This window comes from Engystomops pustulosus, chromosome 4, assembly GCF_040894005.1.
Source record: "Engystomops pustulosus chromosome 4, aEngPut4.maternal, whole genome shotgun sequence".
NCBI classification, from domain to species: domain Eukaryota; kingdom Metazoa; phylum Chordata; class Amphibia; order Anura; family Leptodactylidae; genus Engystomops; species Engystomops pustulosus.
The window spans coordinates 198,834,594-198,844,310 of NC_092414.1; the positions used below are offsets into that span (position 1 = coordinate 198,834,594).

At 45.8% G+C, this 9,717-nt stretch overlaps 1 protein-coding gene across 1 annotated transcript; it reads left to right on the forward strand.

Moving 5' to 3' along the window:
• Positions 1 to 8,324: 8,324 nt before the first annotated feature.
• LOC140128532 (olfactory receptor 2M4-like) lies at positions 8,325 to 9,266 on the forward strand. The gene has a single exon (XM_072150228.1). It carries the CDS (start codon positions 8,325 to 8,327, stop codon positions 9,264 to 9,266), a length of 942 nt encoding a protein of 313 aa, XP_072006329.1.
• The last annotated feature ends 451 nt before the right edge of the window (positions 9,267 to 9,717 follow it).

A 9,717-nucleotide genomic window follows, 5' to 3' on the forward strand; every position in this document is an offset into this window, starting at 1 on the left:
CAGCAAAGACTTACCGGCTATGGAGAGGGCTCAGCGCGTGAGCCCTCTCCATGCACCCGCGGCCGACCCGTGACGTGCTATTAGGCTAGAAAATAGCCATAGGAGAACCCCAACGGCTTACTTAGGCCTACAATAGCGTTATATTTTTCCTTTTTTTTGTTTGCTTGTGGCTGGGCTTGCTGGCATTAGTAGTGCAGCTAGTACCATATTGTGAGGAATTTGCTGGGAGACTTGCGACCGTTGTGTTTAGCTCTAAGTGACACATATATCCACCTTAAACACCGAAGTGGGACAATTTATTAGGGGTTTGATTTTAATTAGGCAGAGTCTGCTGATTTTTTTTTTTTTTTACCTTTATTTCTTTATATAGCTCAAAGTCATCTGGCAAAGCAGTGTGCTTTCAGTGTAGGCTAGAAAAGAGCCATAGGAGAACCCCAACGGCTTACTTAGGCCTACAATAGCGTTATATTTTGCTTTTTTTTGTTTGCTTGTGGCTGGGCTTGCTGGCATTAATAGTGCAGCTAGTACCATATTGTGAGGAATTTGCTGGGAGACTTGCGACCGTTGTGTTTAGCTCTTAGTGACACGCATATCCACCTCAAACACCGAAGTGGGACAATTTATTAGGGGTTTTGATTTGAATTAGGCAGAGTCTGCTGATTTATTTTTTTTTAACTTTATTTCTTTTTATAACTCAAAGTCATCAGGCACAGCACAAAATCCAGTTGTGTGCTGTCAGTGTAGGTTAGAAACTAGCCATAGCAATAGGATAGCATCGTTTTGTTTAAAAAATAAAAAAATAAACACAAAAAAATTTGGAAAATGTTCAACCCGAGGGCTAGGGGTAGAGGACGAGGGCGTGGACGTGGGCGTCCAACTACTGCAGGGGTCAGAGGCCGTGGTCCTGGGCGGGGTGAGACACCACCTGCTGATGAGGGAGCAGGGAAACGCCGCAGAGCTACACTCCCTAGGTTCATCCTGTCTCAAGTTACTGGGACTCGTGGTAGAGCAATGTTGAGGCCAGAACAGTGCGAACAGATGATGTCGTGGATTGCGGACAATGCTTCTAGCCATTTGTCCACCAGTCAGTCTTCCACGCAGTCCACCCATGTCACCAAAATCAGCACTCCTCCAGCTCCTCCACCTCAGCCTCCTTCCCCCCAGTCTGCCCCCTTCCAGCAAAATTTGGCATTTGAACCGGCATACTCTGAGGAACTGTTTTCTGGACCCTTCCCACAGTCACAAACCACTTGTCCGGTTGCTGCTGAGCTATTTTCCGATGCCCAGGTTTTCCACTGGTCGCAGTCTGTGGGTGATGATGACATTATTGACGTAGTGGAAGAAGTGTGTAAAGAGGTGTCGGACGATGAGGAGACACGGTTGTCAGACAGTGGTAAAGTTGTTGTCAGGGCAGGAAGTCCGAGGGGGGAGCAGACTGAGGGATAGGAGGATGATGAGGTGACAGACCCAAGCTGGGTTGATAGGCCGGTGAACACAGTGCATCTGAGACGGAGGCGAGTCCTATAGCAGAACAGGTTGGAAGAGGCAGTGGTGGGGTCAGACGGAGAGGGAGGGTCAGAGCTGGTGCATCAGCGCCAAATGTTTCCCGTAGTCAATCTCCCGTGGCGAAGGCTAGATTTTCAGAAGTCTGGAGGTTTTTTAAAGAAACACCGGATGACCGACGGACTGTGGTGTGCAACCTGTGCCAAACCAGGATCAGCAGGGGTTCCACAACTACTAGCTTAACTACCACCAGTATGCGCAGGCATATGAATGCTAAACACCCCACTCAATGGCACCAAGCCCGATCACCTCCGGCCGAGCACACCACTGCTCCTTCCCCTGTGTCATCTGCTAGTCAGCCCCCTGCCCAGGACCCCGGCCTGACCCTGGGGCTGCTCATATACTGCCGGCGCCGAGGATTGCGGGGCCTACCTTGGTCCAGGTCTCAAAGGCCTACTATGCCTCCTCCCACCCCTCCTCCACCTCCTCCTCCGAATTACCATCCGTGGGCATGGCGCCATCAGTCGGTAGCTCTAGGCACAGCAGGCGGTGCTCAAACTGCTGAGCCTAGGCGATAAAAGGCACACCGCCCAAGAGCTATTACAGGGCATCACGGCGCAGACTGATCTGTGGCTGGCACCACTGAACCTGAAGCCAGGCATGGTTGTGTGTGACAACGTCCGTATCCTGGTGGCGGCTCTGCAACTCGGCAGACTGACACATGTGCCATGCCTGGCCCATGTGTTAAATCTCATAGTTCAGCGTTTCCTCAAGACATTCCCCAATGTGTCTGATTTGCTCACGAAGGTGCGCCACATCTGTGCGCATTTCAGGAAGTCCAGCACAGATGCTGCCACTCTCAGGGCAGCCCAGCGCCGCCTCCAACTGCCCACTCACCGACTGTTGTGCGACGTGCCCACGAGGTGGAATTCAACATTAACCATGTTATCCAGAGTTTACCAGCAGCGCAGAGCGATTGTAGACTGCCAGATTTCAACTTCCACCAGAACTGGTAGTCAGGTCAGTCAGCTTCCTCAAGTCTACAATGAGGAGTGGATGTGGATGTCTGTCAGGTGCTGAGTAACTTTGAGGAGTCAACACAGATGGTCAGTGGCGATGCCGCCATCATCAGCCTCACCATCCCGTTGCTTGGCCTGTTCTGCATGAAGTCGGAAGCTTTGCGCTCGTCACAAGAGACGGGGGAAGAAGATTCCCTTGTTGATAGCCAAAGCACCCTTAGGTCTGTTTCTCAGCGCATATCGGAGGAGGTGGAGGAGGATGAGGAGGAAGAGGAGGAGAATGTTGTCGAGACAGAAGAGGGGACCATTGTTCAGTCCTTCACTGTTCAGCGTGTATGGGCAGAAGAAGAGGAGTTGGAGGAGTTGGAGGAAGAGGAAATGGGCAGTCAGGCCATTGAGGGTGTGAATTCTTGCACGTTGGGACTCTGGCGCATATGGCAGATTTCATGCTAGGCTGCCTATCCCGTGACCCTCGCGTTCAAAGAATTTATTCCAGCACCGATTACTGGGTATTCACTCTCCTGGGCCAACGGTACAAGCAAAATCTTTCCACTCTCATCCCTGTAGAGGAAGGAGTGTGAGAATGCATGAATACCAGCAGGCCCTGGTGCAAAGGCTGAAACAGTATTTCCCTTCTGATAGCGCTAGCGGCAGAGGGCGTACTTCTGCGGGACAAGTAGCAAGGGAGAGTAGGCGAGCAGGCAGCTTGTCCAGCACTGGCAGGGGTACGCTTTACAAGGCCTTTGCCAGTTTTATGTCACCCCAGCAAGACACTGTCACCTGTCCCCAGTCTCGGCAGAGTAGGGCTGATCTTTACAGAAAGATGGTGAGGGAGTACGTAGCTGACCATACCATCGTCCTAAATGATCACACAGCTCCCTACAACTACTGGGTTTCAAAGTTCGTGGACATGTGGCACGAACTGGCGCTGTACGCCTTGGAGGTTCTTGCCTGCCCTGCCGCTAGCATGTTGTCCGAGCGGGTTTTCAGTGCAGCTGGTGGCATCATCACCGATAAGCGTACACGCCTGTCGACTGACAGCGCTGACAGGCTGATGCTTATCAAGATGAATAAAGCCTGGATTTCTCCGGATTTTCATTCTCCACTAGGTGAAAGAAGCTCAACCTGAATAAAGTATGCACTCCTCCTCATTGTCCTCCTTCTCCTCCTCTTTGAACACTAAAGCAGAGGAAACTGGCTATTTTTTGCCAGGGCCAACTGGCTCTAGCTATAGTACTCTATGTATTTAATTTTTCTGGAGGGCCACCTACCCGGTCCTCTGTTTTAAGCAATTTTTGGGAGTGCCACATACAGGCACTCAATCTATTTAATTTTTCTGGAGGACCACCTACCTGCTCCTCTGGTTTGAAAACTTCTTGGGATTGCTACATACAGGCACTCAATTTATTTAATTTTTCTGGAGGACCACCTACCTGCTCCTCTGGTTTGAAAAATTTTTTGGACTGCCACATAGAGGCACTATCCAAATTAAATTGTCTCCATAGCAGCCTCCACATGTCGTCTTTTTAGCTGGCTCCACACGTTTTCTCCATTGCTACCTCCACGCGTTATCGCCATAGCTGCCTCCAAAAGTCGTCCATATAGCTGCCTCCATACATGGTCTCCTTATCAAATGAACTGTGTCAGGCAGAATTTTGGGTTGTTTTCATGCCTTCCACATCAAACTTGTTAACTTTGTCGCCACCCTGCTGTTTAATCCACAAAATATACTGGCAAACTTTTATCATTTACCGATATTATTTCAGCGCTTCTTGCGCATATGTTTACATTCCCCTCACCCGCCATAACCCAAACTTATAAGAACGCTACTACACTTGATCTTATACAAAAGTTCTTAGAAATGCTGTTTGGGGAGTAGCCGAGAGACAGGGGCTTGGATAGGCGAAAGCTCGCCTGGCAGCGGAGCGCCAGCTCCATCCCAAGATCCAACAAACATAGTTTTAACTGCAGCACCTTTAATCTACTACTAGTTCACTACCTCCATACATCGTCCCCTTATCAAACAAGCTGTGTCAGGCAGAATTTTCAGGTGTTTCACCAGATACATAGTGGAACTCGGGCCATCTGTCACCGCCATGCTGGAGACCTGAAGTTGCAATCATAGCAGCGCAATATGGATGCCCCATACTGTCGCTCTTAATCATGGAACCATTTCCGTAAAAACAATTAAAAATAGAACCACTATGCTATTCCATTATTCCTAGGTGAAATATTCAAACGACCCGGCCTGCTTTGAAAATTATAATATTTTTAAAGTAAACGCTCCTGGCCCCCAGACCCATTTTGGGTGCGGAGGAGCCGAGAGACAGGGCCTTGGACAGGTGAAAGCTCGCCTGGCAGTGGACCGCCAGCTCCATCCCAAGATTAGGCAGCCTCAGAGGCATCCATGCATGCTGCCCCTGCTGTTTCCTGTCCATTTTGCCTCCACGATCCTCCACAGCGTCCACCAATGTCTCATTTCAACTCTCTATTCCCCAGACGCTGGAGCACGAGAGGATATGCAGCACATCCTCCCCTTATCAAACGAGCTGTGTCAGGCAGAATTTTCAGGTGTTTCACCAGATACATAGTGGAACTCGGCCCATCTGTCGCCGCCATGCTGGAGACCTGAAGTTGCAATCATAGCAGCGCAATATGAATGCCCTATACTGTCGCTCTTAATCATGGAAGTCGTCTCCATGGCTGCCTCCACATGTCGTCCCCTTATCAAAAGAGCTGTGTCAGGCTCATTTTTCGGGTATTTCACCAGATACGTTATGGAACTTGGTCACTATGTCGCCACCATGCTGTGTTATCGACTAAATATACCGTCAACCTTTTGTTCACATAGGAAATCATTTCACCTCCTTTGGTGAAACCTGAGTCCATTTAGGGTATGTCGCCATGAGACTCTCTAGCCTGCCGCTGCTGCCGCTGCCTCTGCATGCCATCCCCTATAGTGTCAGGGTCAATTATTGCATGTTTTAGATGCTATCTAGCCTCATTCGGTCACTCTGTCATGGCCATGCTGTTGCCCATAATTTGGCATAATGGTGCGATTAAGCAGCCTCAGAGGCATCCATGCATGCTGCCCCTGCTGTTTCCTGTCCATTTCCGTGGTGTTTCCATCCTTTTCGGAGGTTCCCAGGTGTTTGGCCAAGCTTCCCTGTGCAGAGCCTTGGTCCCCTTGAAAAATGCTCGAGTCTCCCATTGACTTCAATGGGGCTCGTTATTCGAGACGAGCACTCGAGCATCGGGAAAAGTTTGTCTCGAATAACGAGTACCCGAGCATTTTAGTGCTCGCTCATCTCTAATACTGTACCATACACAGAGATGCGGCATATATGCACATGCATAATGTAATTAAACATCACATATATATACGCATATAGTGAGGCAGGTTGGGTGATGGGGCCCCCTGAAACTGTTGGCCTCTAGCAGCTGCTATGGCTCCAACCCCATCACAGGCGGTTACACTGTACAGGAGCACTTCCCCCTCCCACTATGTGAATTACATCAGACAGAGGGAGTGTGAAGTGCTGAGAGAGCTGGGAGAGGGGTAAACAGTGTAATATCCTGTGAAGCTACACTACAGAGAGACTCTAGTAACGCCCCCTACAGACCTCCTGGCTTACTAGAATACTTTTAAAGCTAATTTTAGAAGGAAGGAGGCTACGGATAACACATATGAGAAGATTACCACAGCCCTGGTGCCTGGATCTATGAGTAAGTGCCCCTGGTTATTGGCCATGATTTTGTTGATAGTTTTCCTTGAAATATTTCATTCTGGCTTAAAAATCAGAAACTTTCACTACTTTGGGTCATCCTAGGATGTAGAAGACTATTACTAGGATTCTCATCATGGTAGTAACCCCTTGGGTAATTCCGCCCTCGAGGGGTGATCCATGGATATCATTTAGGATGTATTTTTATAAAATAGATTGAATTTATTATTAAAGATGTTAAAGGTATTAATCTCTGAAGAACAATTCCCGGGATGCTGAATATCTGTCTATATAACCCTGGTAATACACAGACTGGATGGTTGCGGTGAGACATGATTTCCAGGTTATATTTCTTTATTATGAAGCATTAAACAACTTGTAAATACAGTATGCAGACAGATGAAAATTACATTTAAAGGGAATTTACCACCTCCACTTTCCCTTTAATCTGTATGCTAATGAGGCAGTAGGTGCACCCAGGTCATGTCCTCAGTATCCAGAGCACTGCTTTCTCCATCCATGTCCTGTGTTTCCAGTGTTAACCCCTGCTTCTCACAAGACGTATCTCATAGAGAGAGGAATGATCCGGCAAGAATAGCAGCGCCCTGGGTGCTAAGGACGCAGCCTGAATTCTAATCACGGACAGAAATAATAAAGGTGAGTTTAAAATCCTAGAGAATTTCTCGAAGATTATAATGGTTAGGGGTTATAGGTAGACGACCTCTAATGTAAGAAAAACATTATTACATTACTGCTATTACTACTAGCAAAGTTATTGTTGATTCACTTGCACATACTGGGGCTTATTTACTAAGGGTCCGCGGATCGCACTTTTGTCGGATTTTCGAAATTTTCGGGATTTGCGCCGCAGTGACAGGTATTTAACTGGGGATTGTGGCTCACGCGATTGGATTTTGGCGCAGATGCGCTGGCATTCATGTGACAGAAATTGGGGGGCGGGCCGTCGGACGATGCGACTGATTCGGACTGAGCGCGGGATCAAATATTCAAATTGTGTCGCAAACCAATGCACTTACATACAGCGGGATAAAGAAGGTGAACTCTGGTGAACCAGAGTGGGGAAGCGACACATGCAGGAAATCGGGCGCACAATCTTTTTGAATCGTGGCAAAGTTCATTCTTGTCGGACAACGCACAGCGGGGATTGCGCAGGACCAGGTAAGCAAATGTGCCCCACAGTTTCCAACCTTGCATTTTAGAACTTCATGTAAAACCTGAAGAACTTCATTGTAAAACCTGCAAACATTTGTTTACAGGTTTTTATGCAAACTACACCCGGTCAGTTTAGCCAGCACAGGAAGTGCATGTGTCTGAGCTGTCCGTGCAGGGAGAGGGACAGGAGGCAGAGAGCACTGCAGTGTACAGATAAGAGAAGCTATTCAAAAGAAGAATTTATCAGGTCACAGTCAGAAGATGTACGGTCGGATCTAGGGCAATCAAATTGTAAACACCAGGACTTATAGAGACAGGTTGGAATTATATCTGTGAAAAGCTGTATTTTTGTTAATAGCTATGAAATAGAGAGTGTGTTATTTTGTTATCCTAAGTATATTTAAGAATGTTGTCTTTGTGCAAATATCCATTAAAAAAATTTTTACTTTATTGCACTTGATATCACTTTCTAAGACCCCCGGTGTATGGTCAGGATCCTCAGGGGATTTCTCAACGTACAATTGTTGCAAATGTCCACTACAGATTGGTATAGCTTTAAAACCAATGGACACAAAATAGCTAACACACACAAATGGTAGAATTCAGGTGGAATTGTACAAGCGCTTGTGTTGTGGGGTTCATGTATCCTGTTAATAAGATAAATATTTTTTTATTATTTACAGGCAGTCCCCTGGTTGTGTACAAGATAGGTTCTGTAGGTTTGTTCTTAAGTCGAATTTGTATGTAAGTCAAAACTATATATTTTATAATTGTAGCTCCAGACAAAAAATTTTTTTGTCCCAGTGACAATTGGAGTTTCCAAATTTTGTGTAATTTTTAAAAAACATAATCAAGTTGAAACAATAACATATTGTCACTTTAACTTAGGAATTATCTTAGGAATATGCATGGCGATGTTCTTAACTTCTCCATGCACATGGAATTTCACCTTATGGCCTTCACCCAATACAAAACTATCCAGCTGTGGATTTTTGTTGCTATTTTATCAATTTACTTACTTTGTGTTTTTGAAAATATTCTGGTTACTGTCATTGTATGCCAGACTCCCCAACTACATACACCTATGTATTTTTTTCTATGTAATCTCACCATCCTAGATGTTCTCTACGTCTCCGCCATCTTGCCCAAACTCATGGTGATCACAATCACGGGAAATACAATGATATGGAGCACTGGATGTTTCACACAGGTATTTTTCTATGTGCTTTGCATTGGGACTGAGTTTTTCTTACTGGTGTGTATGGCCTATGACCGATATGTGGCCATTTGCATTCCTCTACACTATATGCTTATTATGAACCGTAAGATTTGTCTTATACTGGCGGTTTGCTGTTGTAATCTTGGGGTCTTCAATGCCATGATGTACGCTCTACTCATATCTAAGTTATGGTTCTGCAAAGTTCCAGAAATTAACCATTTTTTCTGCCATATGAGGTCAATCCTTCAGTTCTCCTGCAGCGATACCACTGCCATTGGTATTCTGATAACAGTAGATGGTATAGTCTTGGGGTTCTTTCCTTTTATACTCATTCTTATTTCTTATATATACATTATTTCAACAATACTTAAGATGAATTCAATCTCGGGAAGACGCAAGGCTTTCTCCAGTTGCTCTTCTCATCTGATCGTTGTTTTCTTATTTTGTTTGACATCTCTGAGTCTTAATATGAAACCCGAGACCAAGTCTTCTCAAGAACAGGACAAATTTCTGTCTATGTTATACATAGCCGTTGCTCCTATGCTGAACCCACTTGTGTACAGTTTAAGAAACAAAGATGTCCTAGTAGCCATGAGAAGGCACATGTTAAAAACAAGCAAAATTTGAAAAAACATGAAAGCTAAGCAAATAATTTCAAGCTGAAAAAACATGGGGGCTGGAGCAGAGGAAAAAAATTAACCCTTGTGACAATCTCCTAGTCTTCGGAGCTCGAGTCATCACATGTTTTGCATAACAAGTGATGGCGTTGAGGCCAATACTAGAACTGGAAGCTGGAGCTGGGTAGGCACACTTTTATTTTTTGTCTACCCCTAGTTAGAGATACAGATGCATCCAAATTTGATTTTTTTCTTTTGATTTCAATGGCTTTTTATGATGTGCGATATTACAAGGCAACATCTTATCACAATCATGTTGAGAAACCCTTCAGATGCCTCAGCCAGCTTGATGATACAGACAGCCGGTGGTTTTCATTTATGGAGACCCTGTGAAACTAGTAATATACCAGTCCCATATTAGGACAAAGAAATAAATAGTTGTAAACTAAAACAAAACTAAA

Excerpts from the sequence above, each read along its gene's own strand:
- LOC140128532 (XM_072150228.1), top strand. The coding sequence starts at position 8,325 with ATGCATGGCGATGTTCTTAACTTCTCCATGCACATGGAATTTCACCTT.